The sequence below is a fragment of the Dipodomys spectabilis genome, unplaced genomic scaffold (assembly GCF_019054845.1).
Source record: "Dipodomys spectabilis isolate Male_0828 unplaced genomic scaffold, ASM1905484v1 ptg000032l, whole genome shotgun sequence".
Taxonomy (NCBI): Eukaryota; Metazoa; Chordata; class Mammalia; order Rodentia; family Heteromyidae; genus Dipodomys; species Dipodomys spectabilis.
This window is the reverse complement of record NW_024870709.1, coordinates 30,265,636-30,287,573: the sequence shown is the minus strand read 5'-3', so window position 1 is coordinate 30,287,573 and position 21,938 is coordinate 30,265,636. Positions and strand designations below refer to the sequence as shown.

At 33.0% G+C, this 21,938-nt stretch overlaps 1 protein-coding gene across 6 annotated transcripts in view; it reads right to left on the bottom strand.

Annotated features, from left to right (window-relative positions):
• Positions 1-21,938, bottom strand: part of Dzip3 (DAZ interacting zinc finger protein 3) — a 74,056-nt gene that overhangs the window by 20,319 nt on the left and 31,799 nt on the right. For 3 of the 6 annotated variants that reach the window (XM_042676793.1, XM_042676796.1, XM_042676794.1), the window contains exons 11-20: positions 20,755-20,847; positions 19,506-19,558; positions 16,369-16,442; positions 13,813-14,430; positions 12,336-12,368; positions 11,063-11,232; positions 6,084-6,109; positions 3,376-3,475; positions 1,562-1,657; positions 1,064-1,191 (exon numbers count right to left, since the gene is read on the bottom strand). In XM_042676793.1, the coding sequence (XP_042532727.1) occupies positions 1,064-1,191; positions 1,562-1,657; positions 3,376-3,475; positions 6,084-6,109; positions 11,063-11,232; positions 12,336-12,368; positions 13,813-14,430; positions 16,369-16,442; positions 19,506-19,558; positions 20,755-20,847 (1,391 nt within the window). Of the gene's footprint in view, positions 1-1,063; positions 1,192-1,561; positions 1,658-3,375; positions 3,533-6,081; positions 6,110-9,639; positions 9,685-11,062; positions 11,233-12,335; positions 12,369-13,812; positions 14,431-16,368; positions 16,443-19,505; positions 19,559-20,754; positions 20,848-21,938 lie in introns of all 6 variants that reach the window. The other 3 variants (XM_042676798.1, XM_042676795.1, XM_042676797.1) reach the window with 3 other exon arrangements.

Here is a 21,938-nt window from a genome sequence, read left to right as displayed (position 1 = left end):
ACTTTTCAGACAAGGACAAAAAGTTTTGAATACTGAAGTCTGAATTTCTTATTCAGTAACTGCAGCCACATAGTTTGTACAAGCTTTCCCTCTTCTTAAACTTAGAAAATCTTTCTAATTCCAGTATCAAATACTTTGTTTTTAAGGTATAAATATTGGAGAAAATTTAAGACCTAAATGTCTATCAAATGTTTCTCTAATTTTATAAGATATATCTTATACTTTTTTTCCTTCTTTAAAAAAAATTATTGAAAGGTGATGAACAGAGAGGTTACAATTATGTATGTCAGGTAATGAGTCTCCCTCATTCTCTTGTTTTTCTGCTCCTCACCCCGTCCTTTCCCTTCCCCCAAGTTGTATCATTCATTTCCAACATAGTGTCTAGTGAGCGTCACTGCTAGATTGGTTTAGACTCTTTGTTCGAAGACATTGTCTATTCTCTCTATAGCATTCTAGGAATAGTAAAAGATTTTAAATTAGGTTTTAGGGATGGCTGGAGTGTTATACTATTACAATTTATTAATATAATTTGTCACAAACTATGTCATTTAAACTAATGCACATCAGATGCAGTGATTAATAAAAGAATATTTATTTTTTCCTGTTTAATTCATCATTTTACTATAGATGTAAGAGAGTTTGGTCAAGACGGGAAGTTTCCATGAATTTGGCTTGTTTCCAATCTCTCAAAACACAAAAACTCTGAGAAATAAGCACTCAACTGATTCTATTATATTTGAGAAATAGACTTATCAAATGCTAAAAAGAAGCAGCCAAGCATTGATCACACTTTTACAAATGAGTCATGACCTAAAAGTTAATTATCTTTGTCATGTAATTCTATTATCTTCACACTTGTACAGTCAATTGAAGAGCTTGATATATAGAATATGCAGGCACTCCTTAATTCAGTTGGTGAAGTGAAAATATGGTGATTTTTAAGCAAGTATAGCCTTTGGAATATCTACTTGTGCAGTAACAATGCCCTCTAGTGGCTACATAGAAATTATCTTTCACAGATGAAGTTAACACAGCATTTCTCTTTTGTGACATTTATACTTACTTGGAAGCTTTATTGATTCCAAAAGCCACTTGTTGGTTAAGAGATGCAATAATTTTGTCTTTCTTTTTAACTTGCATTTGATTTTCTTGCCACCGGAATGTCACTGTTTTCAACTGTCTTTTGAAGTCCTGACCAATGAAAAAGATTATTTTACGGTTAATTATATTTAGGTTATTAAAAATGGAAAGAAAACATTCTTTAAAAAAATAAAAATTTATTACATTAACATTTGAAGGGGCTGGGGAGGTGGCTCAGTGGTAGAGCACTTGCCTTGCATGCCTGAGGCCCTGGGTTCGATTCCTCAGCACCACGTAAGCAAAAAGAAAAAAAGCTGGAAGTGGCACTGTGGCTCAAGTGGTAGAGCGCTAGCCTTGAGCTGAAGAGCTGAGGGACAGCGCCCAGGCCCAGAGTTCAGGCCTCCACAACCGGACCCAAAAAAAAACCAAAAACATTTGAAATACTTCTTACCTCCTTTAACATAATGGCAGAAGTACTTACTTCACATTGATAGTGCAGTTTAAACAACTGTTGCTGGCGCGCAAGCCTTTCTTTTTCAGTTTCTCCATACTCTGTGTTTGCCTTGCCAGTTGAACCCTGTGAAAGCAAATGAAACAGGAAAGTTTCATTTTCCTATAGAAACAGTAATATTTTAGTTACTTATAGGTATAAAGTTGCTAACTCCAAACTTATGCTTTATGGTCCAACTCAGCCCTTCACCAATTACAATATTCATTTAAACTATACTAGTCACTTGTCTGCTGCTATTGGGTAACAATTATCTGAATGCTTAACATTTTTTTAGGAATTTTGTGTATTTTATTATGATAGGAATTATATGAAATAGGCACACTTTTTATCATTTTAAGTAACTTGTTCAAGGTCACACAGCGAACAAAAGAATCTGAATTCTAACTCCGGCAGGCTCAATTGGCTAAATACTTAGTTATTTCACTATATCATCTCATTTTAATGTTTTAACTTCTCCATGAGATTATAAACACTATAGAAGGGATTATGTCTTAACATCTTAACATAGTTCTTGACACAATGTAGGTATTTCATTGGTTTGTTTATTTATTTATTAAGTGCCAGTCCTGAGGCTTGAACTCAGGGCCTGGGGACTATCCCTGAGTGTTTTTGCTCAAAGCTACCATTCTATCACATGAGCTTTTTGATGGTTAATTGGAGGCAAGAGTCTCAGGGACTTTCTTGCCTGGAATGGCTTTGAACCATGATCCTTCGATCTCAGTTGCCTAAGTTGCTAGAGCACCACAAAAAAACATCTTTCAAAAATGTATAACACTTTTATTCTAATTTTGAGTCTTATAGTTCTGACTACAGAAAAACCTATGTACTCATATTTAAACTTCAATGTGATATTTAAAGATAAAAGTATCCCAATTCAGTTTAAATGGACATATTCTAACAGTTTATTTGGAAAAGACAAATAGGGCATACAAATTATGTGGTTATTATACCAGCTAGGGAATCATTTGTATTAACTCTTAGGCAATGAATATCTCTATATAATATATGCCATTATATTTAAATCACAGCGGTTATCACTGAATTCATATTTGTGGGCAAATACTTTCTAAAAAATTTTCATGGGGGCTGGGAAGGCGGCTCAGTGGTAGAGCGCTTGCCTTGCATGCATGAGGCCCTGGGTTCAATTCCCCAGCACCACATAAGCAAAAAGAAAAAAAGGCAGAAGTGGCGCTGTGGCTCAAGTGGTAGAACGCTAGCCTTGAGCTGAAGAGCTAAAGGACAGCGCCCAGGCCCAGAGTTCAGGTCCCACGACCGGAGCCAAAAAATTTTTTTTCATGGACATTTCATGGTTAAAATGAGATTTAGTTTAAAAAACTCAATGTTTTACAAAAATACCTTTCTCATGACATTTAATTCAGTGGGGTTATTTTATGTATTTCTTTTTGTGATGTTCCAAACCTTTTACATGGAATCCATTTATAATAAACTTTACCTAATGATTAAAGCCAGGAAATGATCTGAGGGCTAATGAAAAGAGGCCAGGAACAAAGGGTCTTAAAAAAAATAAATAAGTGCAACAATTTTTAAAAAATCCCAGGAGAGGGTAACAATGCTCGACAAGAAATGTACTCATAACCTTACTCATGTAACTGTGAGCCCTCTGTACAGCATCTTTATAATAAAAAAAAAAATCCCTTTATATGTCTCTTCTTGTTTTTTCTTTCTTTCAGACCACTGGCTTAAAAAAAGAAAAAGTCATACTGTTCAAAAGGAAAATAAAGTAACAAGGAAGGCAGGACTATACCTTCTTCAGTCATGGTTACCTGCTCTATCATGTCCAGAATATGTAATTCATCCAGGCTATAGAACTTGTCTTCAGTTGCAGAATCCTCTTGAATATCACTTGCATCATCTTTCATGTACCTACCAATTGAATGGAGATTTGCTTGTTTGTTCAACTGATCTTCAACTATGTATGAGCTATAGTAGTGATATGATCGATGTGACATTTTAAATTTGTTTGGTGATTTTATATCTAAGCTATTGTTTCCCAAATTAGTGCTGTACTGGTCTCATGAGACACTCATCATTAGAAGGAATTGTAATCAAATAGGCTTTGGACAAAGTTCATCTGTATTTCTGTTAAAGATTTGTTATAAATATTGGCATATTCAAAACAGCACTTGAAATAGTATTTACTTAATTGTGCATCCCAGTATTTTCAAGAATTATGAGACCATAGAGTTCATTTATTCACTATAACTATCAATGTTATTTTGGGAAACAATATTTTGAGGAACATTAACAATCATTTCTGAATTTGCTTTACTATTTTAATCATATAACACATTCATCCCTGTGATCACAGTATTTCTTACAGGTATTTGGGTTTAATCAACTTTTGTATTTTGTTCCAATATATATTTAAATAGAAGGCTGCAACTAACAACAAAAAATAAGATCGCAAAATAGAGAGTTTTTGGTTTTAGAAAAATCTATAGTACTAATATAGTGGTAATAAGTAAATCATTAACAAGGATCAGTAAAAATGAAAATGCTATAGATACAATGATAACTAATTTTATACTTATTTCTCAAACACACCAGTTAAATTACTAGTTTTTAGTTGGCCTACTACCTAATAACTATCAATTTCTTCCTTGGACTGATAACAAGAAGTACTTTTACTTATAGTGTGAATTAGGATATGTTTTACTGTTTTAGCACATTGACATCTTAAAAAACAATGACATCTAATGTTTGTAGAATAACTCATAAAGCACTATATAAATTGTTACTAGGTGTCACTTAGGTATTTGAGAGTGATCTAACATTTTGGAAAATTCAATTAAATCAACTGATTATATAAACTATTCATTCACAACCTCAATGTTCTAAATTAACCAAAGAATAAAAAAAGAAATTACGTATTCTTAGGCATCCTTGTAACTGAATTCTGCAAGATGAAGCATGATGAATTTATATATTTTTAAAGGATCCCCAAAACAATTTCTAAATTTTTAAGTAAAATACAAGCATTGGATAATATAGGAAAATGATCATATTTCTAATATAGACTAAGTGAAGTAAGTAAGGGTAAAGTTATAATGATATTAAGGGTTAAAACACCTAAACACATAAAAGAATGTCAAAGATAGTAAGAAATAAATGTGAAAACAGTACTAGTTATTGAACTGGGATCACACACACACATACATACACACGAACATATATGAATATATGTATGTATACACATATATACTTAGACAATCTACATTTATATATATACTTATATATACATATATATATTTATACTCGTTTGTGCATTTATATATAATATTCTCTTTTTGTGTATATATGAAAAAAAATCTCTTCTTTAGTGATTTAATCATCCAGATTGGGATGCAATACATGGAAAATGAGTGAAAATGATTGATGAAATAGTTTCATCACTATTAAGTTAATTTTATACCACACTGACACAGCCTAAAAAAATTAAGGAAACATATTGACCCAGTGGTTCCAATTTTCTTCCAAAGCAGGTGAAAGCATCTTTGATAATAAACTATTTTAAATTAATGGATTATATTTATGAACATTAATAAATTGTATTCCACAAACCACAGCTTTTAGGTTAAGAAAATATCTTCTTGTGTCATTTTACAGATATCCAATTTATAGGATTAGAATTCTTCAACATTACCAATACTCAGATGAGCAAATTTTTTGGTTGGGATAATGATCCCTTCATTAGACATTTCCACCTCTTCTTTAAATTTCTTTTATGTGTTGTAAATCATATGGCTGCAAAATATATCTTATACCGATCTTCTGACATTAAAATGTTTGTTAAAGTTTCAAATTTTACTTTCAAAAACTAAAATAAAAAAGTACCTCAAGTTAAACTAAATTTGTAAAAGGAGCCAGTGAGATATAAATGATACATCCTTTAAGTCTTAGTTTAGATTTACCTAACTATTGATACATATTTTAAAGTATTTTTTGCAGTATTCACATTGTGAACGAAGCATTAGGAATCAGATGACTCTTAAGCAGCCTCACAGACAAAGGGGTGAGTCTGTTATTGATGCATATTTTAAAGTATTTTTTGCAGTATTCACATTGTGAACGAAGCATTAGGAATCAGATGACTCTTAAGCATCCTCACAGACAAAGGGGTGAGTCTGTTCTTTAAAGATGATAACTTAATTTTATGAACAACTAGATTAACTTAGCAGCTCCAATCTTGTACTACTGATTAAGAGATGGAAATGTTCATTGTTCTTTGATCAGTACATACTGCATGTGTACTGAAATATTACGTTGTACCCTATGAATATGTCCAATTGAAGTAATGAACAAAAGAAAAATGGTAACTAAATTTTTCATCATCTTCTGTGAAATTGAAACAATATATTAAGACAAAGTTCTATCCTTTTTTCAATGAGAACATTTCCCAAAAGAAGGTGTTCACAAACTCACTTTGAAAAATACTAAGAAAAACTTTAAAATTAAATAAATTAACACTTACATTTGCTCTTCCTTTGAGTCTTTACTCTGAAAAATACAATCACAAGGATTTAGTAATCTATATCAACTATGCCAGCATAGTATAGTGATATGATATTTAGGTCATCAGGTCAGTGTAAACTTTTTGAGAACCACCAAATAAAAATTTTTTTCATAATATTGAAAGTACTGAGTTATAGTCTCCACTCATAAACTATAAATCTTATGAATTAAATTTTATCCATTTTACCTGTGAACTATGTTTTTAAATTTATACTTACTTTATTTCCTTTTATGGTTCACTAAACTGATATTATCTATTACTGAGTTAAGACAAGTAACTTGAAACATCACTGATACAGATAATGGAGCTGACTAGTAGAGAAGGTGAATATTAAGAATTGAATTCATACCTACTAGAAAACTTTGGGATAAGTGAGTATAACACATATTCATAGATAGGTACAGGACTTTTGGAAACATAAATGAAAGGATAAATCAGACTGAAACATGAAGAATCTTACAGTAAGTTGAGATTGGTCCAGGAAGAGGGTATGTAAATAAGGGTGATAGAGGGGGGTGAGTTTAATCAAGGTACATTGTATGAATATAAGATAGTATAAAATGAAAATTTATTATAAAACAAACTGATGCTAATAAAAATGTTGAGAAAAAGATCTTTAAAAACGAAGTGCTAGAAGATCACAAATGGGAGGAAATTAAAAATTTCTCAATCCAGCTCCTCAGGAGGCTGAGATCTGAGGATCATGGTTCAAAGCCAGTCTGGGCAGGAAAATCTGTGAGACTCTTATCTCCAATAAACCACTAGAAAACCGGAAATAGCTCTGTGGCTTAAGTGGTAGAGTGCTCCCTTATCCTTGAGCTGAAGAGCGCAGCAACCAAGCCTAGAGTTCAAGCCCCACGACTGACCAAAAAAAAGAACACAAAAAAACAAAACTCTAAATTCTGCTTTCATTAAAACTACAACAACATGACATTTTAACATATAACATTTAACATATATGAAGACAAAAAATTACAGCATTAATACTTACTATCTCCTTTATAAGAAACTTTTATTTATAAGTCTCCTCTATAATGCTGTATGCAAAAACTTGCTCTCTTTCCTTATCAGTATACTAAACTTTATGTCACTGTCTGATTTATGTTCAAAGTTCAGCAAAATTTGTTTCTATAATTTAGAATTACTAATTCCTATCTTGGTTCTAGTGTACTCGATTATGATTTAAAATGACTTTTGATTGTTCATAAAAAACATATCTACTATTCTTGATCATTTTTCAAAATGCCTTTTAGTTCTTCCCTTTACAACTTCAATGCAATTCATATTAGCCTCTATTTTATGCATCTGTACAACTTCTCTCTTATATAGAAGCCACTGATTTAAAGGGCTGGCTTTACTTCCTGTCATGTTTCTCTCTTTTTGTTTCCCCAAGGCTTCATCACAAAAGTCTTCTTGAGTTTTGATCACTCTAATCCTCAGTGAGTGATAAAAGGAACTAATTAATTCCCAAAACTTAGTTACCATTTAGGCATATTACTACTTAAATACTAAATACCTAATTAACAAAGTGAAGGAACATACAGTGTAGTCACAATCCTAATCTAAAGGAATTAATATTTGCTATTAGTATATTTTTGCTAGAAAAATTATACTTCTTCCTATTCTTTCTTTCTTTTTTTTTTTGGCTGGTAGTGGGGCCTGAACTCTGGGCCTGGGCACTCTCCTCAGCTCTTCAGCTCAAAGCTAGCACTACTCTACCATTTGAGCCACAGCACTACTTCCAGCTTTTTCTGTTTATGTGGTGCTGAGGAATTGAACCCAGGGCCTCATGCATGCAAGGCAAGCACTCTACCACTGAGCCACCTTCCCAGCCCACTTCTTCCTATTCCTATACCTAATTGGTATACCTGACTATTGTCAGGTAGACAAGACACAAAACAAATAATTAACAGAGGATACAATTTCACACTGACTTTGTTGTAACTATATATAACATAACTAGTATATGTCTACGACAAACACAACCAGTTAGATAAGTTGATGTTAGGCAAAATGAACCCCAAGATAAGGACTCAAATGTTTATTTATAAGATATTTCTTTGTTGCTTTGTATGTCCCTCCCCCACGGTATAACCTTTGTTTTCACTGTATTTAATATAGGTATAATTTGTGGAGGGGAAGGTGGACCCATTGCAACAATGAGATGTAAAAGACGTTATATCAAAAAACAAACTTTACAACTTTGGCGTGGGGTGGGGGATGGCGGAGATGGGAAAGGATGGTAAGGAGAAACAAAGGAGGAGGCAACAATGCTTGATAAGAAATGTACTCATTACCTTGCCATGTAATTGTAACCCCTCTGTACGGTATTTTCACAATAAAAAAAATAATGCCAATAAACCAAAGCCAAACAATTCAAAAAAAATTTTCAAGAAAACTGAAGAATTTGATTGACTTTATTACTTATTGCTAAGTGTTCACAACTAGATAATTATTTGTATCTACATTAATTGGTTATGTAAGACTACCATATGTAAAATAATCATATGCATAAATCCTAAAACCTGTTCAATAATTTAAAACTTAGAAGATACAAAACTACAGTGTGAAAGTTCTCCTTCCTAATGTCCAAAGTTCATCTTAATAAGAGTATTAACTATCTCATTTTTTAAAAATAAACTACAATGGAAAAATAGATGGAGAAGAAAAATAAGTTTCTATGTGCTTCCTGATATTAATCAAAACATTTAAATAACATCAATCACTAAGTGTGTATTTCTGAAAAGTATGTATATTGATGTTTATAGTTGTGTTGTTCTCTTTTTTCTTATTTTTTCATTAGGCATAACTGGAATTTGAACTCAGTCTCTCATACTTGTTAAACTGGAACTCTATCACTTGAGCCATGCCTTAGCCCCAGATTTCCTAAAAGTTTTGAAAACTGTTCCTAAATATAGTAGAGATAGGACAAAAAAAAGTTTTACTAAAACAAGAAGTAGGTCTTTCTTAAAAAAAAAATTTTTTTTTTTTTTGGTGCTAGTACTGGGGCTTTAACTCAGGACCTGGGTGCTGTACCTTAGGTTTTTCACTCAAGGTCAATGCTCTACCACTTGATCCACAGCTCCACTTCTGGTTTTTTGGTGGTTAATTAGACACAAGAGTCTTATGGACTCTCCTGCCTGGGCTGGCTTGCAATCAGAATCCTCAGATCTCAGCTTCCTGAGTAGCAAAGATTACAGATGTGTGCCACTGGCACATAGCCAACAGTAGGCATTAAAATGAGTGGTATTTGCAGAAATCAATACAATTTTCAAGAGGCTAAATCATTTTATTATTTGTATATTTAAACCTATAAATTATGATTTAGATATGTATTCTGTTTAATTTAAAAGATAAAATATAAAATATGTAAATTTCTCAATAATATATTAAATCAACTATAGAATATATATGGCTATCTGGACAAATTTAACTTCTAACAAAAATTCATGTATTAAAATCAGGAAGGTTTAAACCGATATTCCTAAATTTTAATACTGATATAGTTTCTTACCTTTTTATTCTTAGTTTTTTTCTTTTTCTTTGGTTTATCCATAACCTAGTAGGTAAGAGATAAATCATTTACGTAACATGCGATTTAAATTGTACAATCGATTAGTTTGCAAGGTTAGCTTGCAAAATATATTTCCTTTTACTGATATCTTAAATATTTCACTCTTGAAAAATCACCGATACATAATCAATAAGTAGGCAAGAATGTAAATTTATATTTGCTCACGTGCACATATGCATGTGATAAATGATGAAGACACTTTGAAAAGAGCAACATGTTGTACATGGCGGCTCACACTTATAACCCTAGTTACTTGTAAGGGAAGTGAACATCAGAAAGATTATGGTCAAGGCCAAAAGCTTCATGAGATTCTATCTTAGGACTGCTCTTTCCAGCTATGGGGAAGGCATAAATAGAAAGATGGTGGCCGGGCCCTGGTGGCTCACGCCTGTAATCCTAGCTACTCAGGAGGCTGAGATCTGAGGATCGCGGTTCAAAGCCAGCCCGGGCAGGTGAGACTCCTATCTCCAATAAACCACCAGAAAACCGGAAGTGGTGCTGTAGCTCAAGTGGTAGAGCGCTCGCCTTGAGCTGAAGAGCTGAGGGACAGCGCTCAGGCCCAGAGTTCAAGCCCCACAACCGACAAAAAAAAAAAAAAAAAAATAGAAAGATGGTGATCTAGGGTAATTTCAAGTATAATTTAAGACCCTATTTGAAAAATACCTAAAATGAAAAGATAGGGACATGACTCATGTGGTAGAGCCTGCTTAGCAAGTGCAATGTTTAATAAGTTTAAATTCTGGCACTCCTAAACAAACAAAAAAGTAACATATCCAGGTCTATGGATATAAGATTAAGCCTAAAAAAAAATGAAAAAAGTTGTGATTATAAAGTAGCTGATGTCTGCTAAGAAATATGGACATTCCACATTAGATTATTTAAATTCTACCTTTGTATTAAGAGGTAATAAATTATTTTATTTTAGCTTTTTCTTATTTTTATATCTTCTTTAGTCCTCACTATTCTTTGTTTTGTTTTGTGCTAGTACCAAGGCTTGAACCTGGGACTTCATACTGTCACTCAGCTTGTTCATATCTGGCACTCTACCGTCTTCAGTTATGCCTCTAGCTTCCCCTATACTTTTCTCTCCATTTTACTATCCTTGCATACCTACTTCTACTAGTCAATAAGAAGAAATGTACTCAGAAATATATCATAGTGCCTGGTGCCAAATATATGTTCAATAAAGTATGGCAAAATAAATGATTATTTATAAAGACTACATTAGAAAATACTGAGGGAAAATCATTCCTCTTCAAATTCTGTGTAACATGATTGTCTGGGATAATTTAAATATAGCATATGCAACAAGTAAAGGACCAGAGTAAGCAATAGTAATTCAAATATTAAGAAAAGTTCATACTTCTTGAGGATCTTTAGTAGATTCTGTTGAAGATTCACTGGGTATTGAGCCTCCATCTTTATTCATTTCTGCCAAATGTATTTCAGTGTTTGATTTCACATTTATATTGTACTCCATAAGAGGTGGACTCAGTTCTTCGTCCTCATTTTGTAACTCTTCTATTTCAATACCTAGTTATAAAAGACAAAAACTCAAAATCTGGATGCAAGGTTTAGGGAATTTCAGCCTCTTATTATTATGATTATAAATATTCACCAAACAAATAAAATATCGGAAAAAATAGAAATCTTATTCTTTCAAATCACTAGATGAAGATGTAGTATCAATATATCCACAATCAAATAATAGGTACACACAATAGCCTGGAACTAATATGTAATGAAATACATTACTGGAATCTTAAGTAAACTCTAGATATTAGTTACTATAGAACTTCAGCAAAGTTTAGCACTAGCCCTATTAATTAGTTTTATTATACAATTAGTATTAAGATATAAAGAAAAACTAGAAGATTTTTTTTCTTTTTATTACCCCTAAGAAAGGTATCAGATCCTTTATACATGACCTCTTTTTTGAGTATGACCCTTGATATTGCCCTAAAGATTCAGGCTCAAAACTTCATCATAAGGAGGTTCAATATTGAATGCCAAACAAACTCATGGTGTTGTTTTCTTATATCTAATTTAATTTTAGAATGTGAATTTACATTTTTTAAAAGTTCAAGAATGGAAAATAAAAAGCTGGATATAGTGGCATGTGATTGCACTCCCAGGTAACTGTTAACAGACTGAGATGGGAGGATGACATGAGCTCAGGAGTTTTAGTCAAAATGATATACAATGTAAGAAAATTCTATGTAAATTAACTGACTAATTAATGAACTAAGTAAGTAAATGGTAGCATGCCATCATCTGTCAAAAAAGCTAGAAAGTATATACAACAGATTGTTAATCAGATAAAGCCATATTAAACAGCACAGATGAGTCAGTAAACAGGAAGTAGGAATTCCTACATGAGAATAAAAACTAAATTTCCATCCTTGGATAAGTCCTGTGGCACAGCACAAAGACCAAAGCAGAGTAAGGCTCACAGTACATTCAGTTAACCAGTAGTAATTTCATCAGATGATTTTGTAAGCTTTTACGAATCGTTACATTTTATTGTATAATTTTTCTGACCAAGTATAAATCTTATAGATTTATCTATAAGATAGATCCCTTAGGTATCGTAAGTTAAATGATAACTTAAGCATTTAGTTTATAAGTATACTTACGTTGACTGCCTGTTATTGACTGTAGAGCAATACCTATGGTACGTAAAGAAAAAAATTAGATAAACAATTACAAATACGAACAATAAGTATGAAATAAGGATTAAGAACAGACAGTAGAATTTCATACTGCATTTATCTACTTTATAACTATAAAAATAACCAGATGTGCTTATCACTGCAGTTCAGATAAAGGTCAATCTTTAGATTATCAATGTAAAGGATGTAAATGATTTAGTAAGGAAAAATCAATGAAAAAAATTAATAGTCCTTAACAGGTAAAAACCAGAAACAGACATATACAGATTAAACCAAGCAGACAATTCTTATTAATTGAAAGCCACAAAGAACCAAATAACTATCAACTATGAAGGAAATGTCCAATATTTATTTGAGTCTTTTTTGGTTTTTTTTTTTTAGTTGGTCATGGGGCTTGAACTCCGGATCAGGACCCTATCCCTGCGCTCTTCAGCTCAAGGCTAGTGTTCTACCACTTGAGCCACAGTACTACTTCTGGTTTTCTGCTGGTTTGCTTGGGATAAGAGTCTCACTGACTTTCCTGCCTGGGCTGGCTTTGAACAGTGATCCTCAGATCTCAGCCTCTTGTGTAGCTAGGATTATAGGTGAAAGCCAATGGTACCGGCTGACTTTGTTTTTTTTTGTGGGTTGTGGGGCTTGAACTCTGGGCCTGGGCGCTGTCGCTCAGCTCTTCAGTTCAAAGCAAGAGCTCTACCACCTGAGCCACAGCACCACTTCTGGTTTTCTAGTGGGTTCATTGGAGATAAGAGTTTCACGGACTTTCCTGCCCCAGCTGGCTTTAAACCATGATCATCAGATCTCAGCCTCCTGAGTAGCTAGGATTATAGGCATGAGCCACTGGTGCCTGGCTCTGAGTCTTTTTTTTTTTTTTTTAAAGCAATCTGAATTGTCTTGATCATCATCCTTCTCCTTACCCATTAATATTTATTGACTACTCATAACGTAAATCAAATTGTGTTAAGTTCTAGAGATTCAGTGATGAAGAAAAAAGATAACCTACATGGAGACTTACTGATGACAATGGATGTTAATCAAATAATTAGATAGAAGTGAAATGGCAACTTTAATAACTGAAAGATTAATGATACTAAACAGCCTCTATTAAAGGAATTCAACCAATAAGCTCTTCAGATGGTCGAGAGAAAAACTGCTTGAAATGCTTTGAATTGAATTAGTACTCACAGCATTTTTCCCAAATATTACCTTATTCACTTAGGTTTTTGTTACTTAAAATCTTAAAAGAGTAAATGTATTTCTTAAAGCCTCTAATTTACATGTGAAAGTTCTTGCCTAATTTTCTCCTATCATCAAGCCCAGCATTTTCTTATACTCAAAGATTTTCAGATCTACGTAGAAAAAAGAAAAGAAAAAAAATATTCCCCAAGCATAGAGCAGCAACTCAAGGAAGGTTTACTGGCTGAAGTAAATAATTATTTAGTACCTTGTTGATAGCAGGATAACATCCTCTGGATGATTTCTGGTACTGGTATGCCTAGGTAGATAGATAGCTGATGGTAATCTAGAGATATATTCTCAATGGGATTCTCCTTCACTTTGTCTATATCCTCTTGTTTCATCCCAAGGCGCAGAAGAATATCAGAAACTTTTTTCCAAATTGAATTGAACTGTGACTCTGTGAGACCATTCATCAAAATCTCACTAAGAAGAAAATCCCTGTATTTGCATAGCCTCAGGATGTCTGCAGACTTAGAGAGATCAGAAGATGGTGGTTCCATATTCCAGCCTTTTCTGGGTGCAGGGAATACATTCAAATGTTTTATGAGAGCTAACAGGAGGCATAAATCAAACTGTTTGGATTGTGGTAGCTCCTTGTTTGGGGGATAAAGCAGATGCCATGATCCACCCAAAGGGTGATTGGTCCAAAGATGGTTGTAGTAGGATTCCAGTACATTCTTGTGTATAAGCAGCTCTTTTTTCAATAGAAGGGGTGGCATAGCCTCATCAAATATTTGCCGGACAATGTCAGTACCAGAGATAATAATTATATGGAGCAGATGATAGAAATAATTATAATTGAGTTTGAAGATAGGCATCTCCTCTGAAAACGAATTTTGAAAAGTGAAGACATTTCATATTAATATTATTTTTCTATGTGATTTCTTATAGTATACTCAAATCTCCTGTAGGGCAGGAATCATTCCAAAAAAATGAAGTACATTATAATAGTTTACCACAGCCAGTACCATGCTTTTTTTTGTCCAGCTGTGAAAAATTCTAGACAAAAATAGTATGTTCACAAGCAAGTAATCACAAAAACTATTCTCTATCAGAAGCTTTTCAACAATCCACAAGGGCTTTTTGCTTGTTTTGTTACTTGGGGCTTGAATTAAGGGCTTCAAGCTCTCCTTTGGCTTTTTCACTCATGACTGGCACTCTACCACTTGAGCCATATTTTCACTTCTGGCTTTTTCCTGATTGTGAAGCCACTAGCCTTGTAGATTTGTCTGTCTGGATTGCTTTGAACCACAGTCCTCAGATCTCAGCCTCTGCATAAGTAGGATGATAGGCATGAGCCACCACTGACTGGCCAACTACAATATGTTCAAATAAATGAGCTTTGGCCATCAAGTGGCATTACATATTATGCCTGGAAGTAGAATTATGCTCAAGTGATAAGAGCACTAGCCTAAAACTAAAAAGTATTAAGTCTTTGAAAATCCTGAAATTTGTCAAGAATATTAGCTGCCAATATGTAAGTATCCTTTACTTAGACAATTACATTTACTCTTTCATACTAAAGCAGCACTTTCAGCACTGTCTGAACTTTCTGTGCCAGAACGTTTTACAATTTTCTCTTTCCACTATTCACTAAGTACTGGAAAGGTTGTTTGTCTGACTGAGAAACAGTGTTAAAATTTACTTTACATTAATATAAATTTAACAAATGCATATGGATAATGGATATTATATTAGCTCAGATTTATATTAAGAGACACAGTGACCTAACGCCTTGGTACTTACCTGGTCCACAGTCCAGCAGTATCAGCATCATCTACCTGAAAGCCTGTTAGACACGTAGAACCTCAGGCTCTACTACAAACCTACTTACTGAACTGACACCTGTATTTTAACAAAATCATCAGATGATTCAAATATATACAAAGTTTTGAGAAGTACTGATCTCATAAGTTTCATGTTCATGAAATGTAATGATTGAGCATTTTATAAATGAAATGCAATAATAAGGAATGTGACTAGAGTAATTGGTATTGTTCCTATTTAACAACACAAGGATGAAAACAGAGAAGAATTTAAAAACAGTAAGAATTGCGTATAGGAGGACTTTTGATTTTTATATGAATCTAAGGTATCAGTATCATAAAATGCAGCTTTATTCTTTTATGCTTATGATTTGGTATGTTAAAAGATTTTTATTATTTTTGTTTAATATACTTGACATTCACTGTGAAGGTGAACAAAGTTAAAGAGCAAATGACTCAAGGAGCTTTCTAGGTTGCCATACAAACTGCTGACTAGTGTTAGGGGTATCCTTTTTCCCTAGCAAGGACTACTTCCAACTATTCTTCCATAGATCAGGAGCCTATAAGGCTGCCAAGTGCTAGACAGAGCATTTCATAGTCTATTCCTAAATTGCTGGCACCAAAATTTATACTACTTGATTCTAAGCATCATTCCTTTCATCTTTGGCAACTCTTCTGCTTGCTCTGTTGAAAGAGAATAAATCAAGTGAGGAATGATGAAGTTAATCTCTTCTGGAGGAAATTCTACTATGTAACCATAGCTAGGCTGAAGACCTATCATATCCCTTGATAAGATGACAAAGGAATAGAAGAAACATATACCTGATGATATTTCTATTTGAGTTCTAGCCTATACATGTTGGCATACTACATGTTTGGCATTCACCCTAGTGAATGACAAATGTAAGTGATAGCATGTTTGTTAATTATTTAGCACTTTACAACACAACTAAAATGTGTTATTTTTCAACTGGAATCATATAAAAATAAAATACCTTTTGTATTAAATTTTAAACTGATCTTCGGTGTTATATCGGTGTCACTTATTTTCAGAGACATCTTCTTATAACTGTCAAGTGGAAAAAATTAATAGAGAAATAATGTCAAAATCATTTTTTAGCATGAATAACTATTTTCTTCTTCTCTAGAAAATTATTTAAAGGTAAGGGAGAAAAAGGAATGAACTACCAACAATTATAATCTCATAATGTCAATATTTGGAATTAGGAGGTAAGCAGTATTATGAGATCTTACATAAAAATATTGCTAAATTTTTATAGGACACATCTATCAAATTTATTTTCCATGTGAGATAGCAGGAAAAAAGAAAAAAAAGACTTGTATTGTAAGTAAACAAATATGACCAAAGAAACAGCAAACCTCAAGTTCCCTCTTGGCCTTCTCCTTATGCAGAATTACTTTGACAAAACTTTTAAGAAAACCCAAAATAGTCAACACCTAATAATGTTAAAAATTAAAATATTTTTTAAAAAAGTATGAAATTTCATAACTTTTTAAGATTTATTTCCAGGTATTAAATTGTTTTAATAATAAAAAATTAAAGTGGTAATCAAAACAAATAATTAAAAAAGAGAAGTAACAAAATGTATTAAAATATTACCACTACAAGGGAACACTTCTGACTTTGCTTGAAAAGAACCTTTCCAAAGGAAGTAAAAATAATGGACAATAACAATTGAATAAAAGTATAAAGAAACAGGAATTTTGGTGCTGATTGTTGTTTCTTGTTAACTGATCTTATCTTCAGAATTACTGTAATATGCCAGCCCCTCACAACTTGGGAGAAATTTAAAACTCTAATAATATGAAATATTGGCAAAGACAGTGGGTTAAAAAAAAACATTCTCCTAGACTTCTGGTAGGAGTTCAGCAAAATCTAGTACATTCCACAATATACATGAATGTACTAAGAATTCAAATTCTAAAAATTTATTACGAATAAATTTCCTATGTGTATTCATATCCACTGTTTGCTATGGTTATAGTGTGAAATTAGAAATAACTCAAATATCTGTCAACAGGATAGGTATACAATAAAATTACAGCAATGAAATAAAATGAAGAATGAAGCACATAACCACAATAGTTACAAATGCATAAGATACAAATGTTTCTGTGTATATAAAATTCAAAACAGAAAAATAAACTATCTCATAAGTGACAATGGATTACAGAATTTAGGAAATCTGTATAAGTAAAAGACATAAAAGCCAGAGACAAGGCTGGGTGCCAATGGCTCACAACTGTAATCTGAGTTACTCAGCAGGCTGAATTCTCAGGATCCAGGGTTTTCAGCCAGCTTGGATAGGAAAATCTATGAGACTCTTATGTCTAATTAAGTACCAAAAAAACTGAAAATGGCTCAAGTGGCAGCACACTAGTCTTGAGAGAAAAAGCTCAGGGACAGGGCCTAGGCACTGAGTTCAAGACAGGAAACCATCACAAAACACAAAACAAAAACACCCTGAGACAAATGAGACAAAACAGAAATATATCATAAATTGAATATATTATTCTAAGATTTTCATAATATACATAAAGTGGTGAAAATTCTTTGAAAATAAATTTTGATAAGCTAAAATTATATATTTCATAATCAATCTACACTGCAGAGTGACTACTGGGAAAAAATGAACAACTAGTAAAGCAAAAAAAGAGAATATGGAACAAATTTTAAGTATCAAGGAAGGTAGTAGATTTAAATCCAATGACATAAATAATTATCAAAAACTTATATGGAATATAAAGGGAAATAGCATGGTAATCAAAGGTAGGGTGGGCTAGGAGTTGGTGGCTTGCGCCTGAAATCCTAGCTACTCAGGAGTCTGAGATCTAAGGATCATAATTCACAGCCAGCTCAGGTAGAAAAGTCCATGAGACTCTTATCTTCAATTAACTACCAAAAAGCTGAAAGTGGAGCTGGGGCTCAAGTGATAGAGAACGAACAAAATCAACAGTACCCAGGTCGTGAGGACTGGCACAAAACAAGCAAACAAAAGTACGGCAGATGCTGACAAGAAAGTAAAAATGAACTAAAGGGTAAAGTGGAATGGAAATATTCATATTAGACAAGGACACAAAGTAGTACTTGCGGAACAATGAGCAAGTTATGTAAAGTATGAATATCCAATAAAACAGCTTCAAAATAACAGATAACAAAGACAAAAATATACCAATTTCAATATTTCCCTCACAATAAATTTAGAAAAAGAAAATAACTGGTTAAAAAAAAAACCATTGAAACAAACTGTAATTTACTTTGACTTATATGTACAATGCTCCTACAAGAGTAGAATATAGATTATTAAACTACATTTAATTAATTAATTTTGTGCTGGTCCTGCAGCTTGAACCTGAGTTCAAGGGTCTAGGGTTCCTGGGCTTTTTTGCTCAAAGCTAGCACTCTACCAAATAAGCCATAAATCCATTTCTCACAAACTTTCCTGCCCAGGCTGGCTTTGAATTCAGTCTCAAGACCCTAGGCTTGTAAGTAGCTGGGATTACAGGAATAAACCATGTTTTATTTAAAACTAAAACATAGGGCTGGGAAGGTGGCTCAGTGGTAGAGTGCTTGCTTTGCATGCATGAGGGCCTGGGTTCGATCAGAAAATGCCAGAATTGGTACTGTGGCTCAAGTAGTAGAGCACTAGCCTTGAGCTGAGAGCTGAGAGACAGTTCCCAGGCCCAGAGTTCAGGCCCCACTACCAAAACAAAACAACTAAATAAAACATAATATGAATTATGTGACAGACTTTAACAAGTTTAAAACTAATATATTAATAGAAAATAATATTTGATAATTCAGGAAATTAAACTAGAAATCCATATCTGGGAAGATATTTAAATATACTCAATTATTTGGCAATCAACAATATTTGCAAATAACCCATGTTTAACAAGTTAACACCCCCACCATGCACAATTACGAAACATTCCAAGTTGAATGAAAATAATAAATCTATACAAAGCAATACATCTTAACACATCTAAAGCTTAAACTTCATTAACATAAAATAGGTTCAATGGTGGTTTAATAGGTAACAGAATATAGAATGAAGCAACTAAAAACATATACTCAGAAAAAAAATAATATATTTTATTTCAAGCTTACCTTGCTCCTAAATTTTCAATGGTTATATATTCATCCTGTCTCACAACTTCAAACTGGAAGTGATAAAGAATAAATAAATAGCCTTACAGTAGTTCATTTTTTTGTCAGTCATGGGGCTTTAACTCAGGACCTGAGCACTGTCTCTGAGCTTTTATACTCAGGGCTAGCACTCTACCACTTTGAACCACAGGGTCACTTCTGGTTTTCTGGTAGTTACTTGGAGATAAGAATCTCGTGGACTTTTCTGCCTAGGCTGGCTTTGAATTGTGATCTTCAGATCTTAGCCTCCTGAGTAGCTAGAATTACAGGAGTGAGTCACCAGCAATCAGCTTCAAAATGTGTTTTTTTTTAATATGTATTTTTTATTGTAAAGATACTGTACAGAGGGGTTACAGTTACATGAGTAAGGTAATGAGTACATTTCCAATGGAACATTGTTACCCACTCTGTTTTTTCCCTACCATCCCTTCCCTCCAACCATCCCTTCCCTCCCTACCTTCCCAACTCCTCCCTCTCTCCACCAAAGTTTGTAAAGTTCGTTTTCAATGTAGTGTCATGTTTATGTTAGCATGTAGTTTTAACATTTGAAAATGGACAATAAAAATGAAGACATTGTGAATGTAAACAAAACAGAATTAAAAGGTGAATAATATACAATACTGTTCAAATAACCACAACATTTACCCTTAAAAAGTAATTTTACTTAGCATCACTGTAGGATTTAAATGCCAAAATTGAAGTACAAAAATATACTATATTTCATATAAGAAATAAAAATTTATTCACCTGTAATTTTGGCATGCTCACTTGTAAACTAAAAGTTCACCAAGATATTAATTAAAAGTAAATTGGATACTTTTCTATGTTTTACTTGATGTTCTGTAGATATTTTTCAGAAGTATAAATACTGTACAAGTATTTCATAAGATTTATGGATTTAAACAGATTCATAAAGTTTGAAATTTTTTTAACCTTAGATGACACAAAACTAGATCAATTATTATACTTAGCTCATGATACTTTCCTCATTCGTATATACCTGGCCTATTATCTCTAGTTTTTCAATTTTTTTGTTCTTAAATATCACCTAAATACTACATTGGGTAAATCACAGGAATAGAATGAGCAAGGAGCTTAGTCACCAATAAAGAGAATATGGCTATGATCCCATTATTATAATTTTTCAATCTGTTTCAAGTCAAAAATAGTATTTCCCTGAAGAAAAGTAAGAAAAAATTTAAAAACTCACCAAAATTTTAACAATTCCAGGTACATCACACTGCAGCATCCTTGCCATGTCACCTGGACATCCCTCTTTCAAACATTTTTTCCCACTGAAACTCTAAAGTTATTAATAAAAAATAATAAAATGAAAGAAAGTATTGTGTCAATCTGAGCACATTTACATAAAAGAATTTAGAAGTAAGGGTTGCTACCTGGTTAACTTATAGATGTGTAAATATTTGAGGGTCAGCAGTTCCGTCAATTTCATGTATCAATTGATATATTACTTACAATGTGTAACTTTACTTATCCTCTAATAATTTTTTTTTTTTTGGACGGTCGTGGGGCTTAAACTCTGGGCTTGGGCACTGTCCCTCAGCTCTTCAGCTCAAGGCAAGCGCTCTACTGCTTGAGCCAGAGTGCCACTTCCGGTTGTCTAGTGGTTATTGGAGATAAGAGTCTCATGGACTTTCCTGCCCAGGCTGGCTTTGAACCGTGATCCTCAGATCTCAGCCTCCCGAGTAGCTAGGATTATAGGAGTGAGACGCCAGCACCCAGCTTCCTCTAATAATTTCTATTTCAAATTCTTTATCAAGTTATATTACAGGCTAAAATACATTTGCTGCTTCAGAGAGAGTGATTTTAATTAGTATATAGTAATGAAGTATTTTTAAAATAGTGAAATTCTATAGTTACTTAAGGATTCCAGGGCAAAAGGAACAATGAAAATATTGAGTCCTCTGATTCTGATTTTGTTTTCTCTGATTGAATTACTTTCTTTTACTTTTCATTCAAACTGAACAATATTGCACAAAGAAACTGAAAAGGATTTATACACCAATTAACAATAAGAAACAATGTCTTATATGAGTATCTATACAGCTCACTATGACAGTTAACTTATTTGTTAATTTTCACACCCCTTTAAGGTAGGTCAATCTTATTTTTATTTTAGAGATTAGAAAATTAGTCTCAGAGTACATAACCAGTCTAATATAATAAAATTAGTAGGGGCCTCAATTTGAATTGAACTCCCAAATCCATATCCAATGCACTTTATACTAAATCACAATTCTTTATAGGGTCACATTGTTGTTTTTACAATGTAAGTGCTATAGAACTGAATATTATGGACCAACTTAGCTCACTAAAGAATAATTTGGCTTTCCATTTCAACTTTAGTTGGGAAAAAACCCTCATTTTATCATG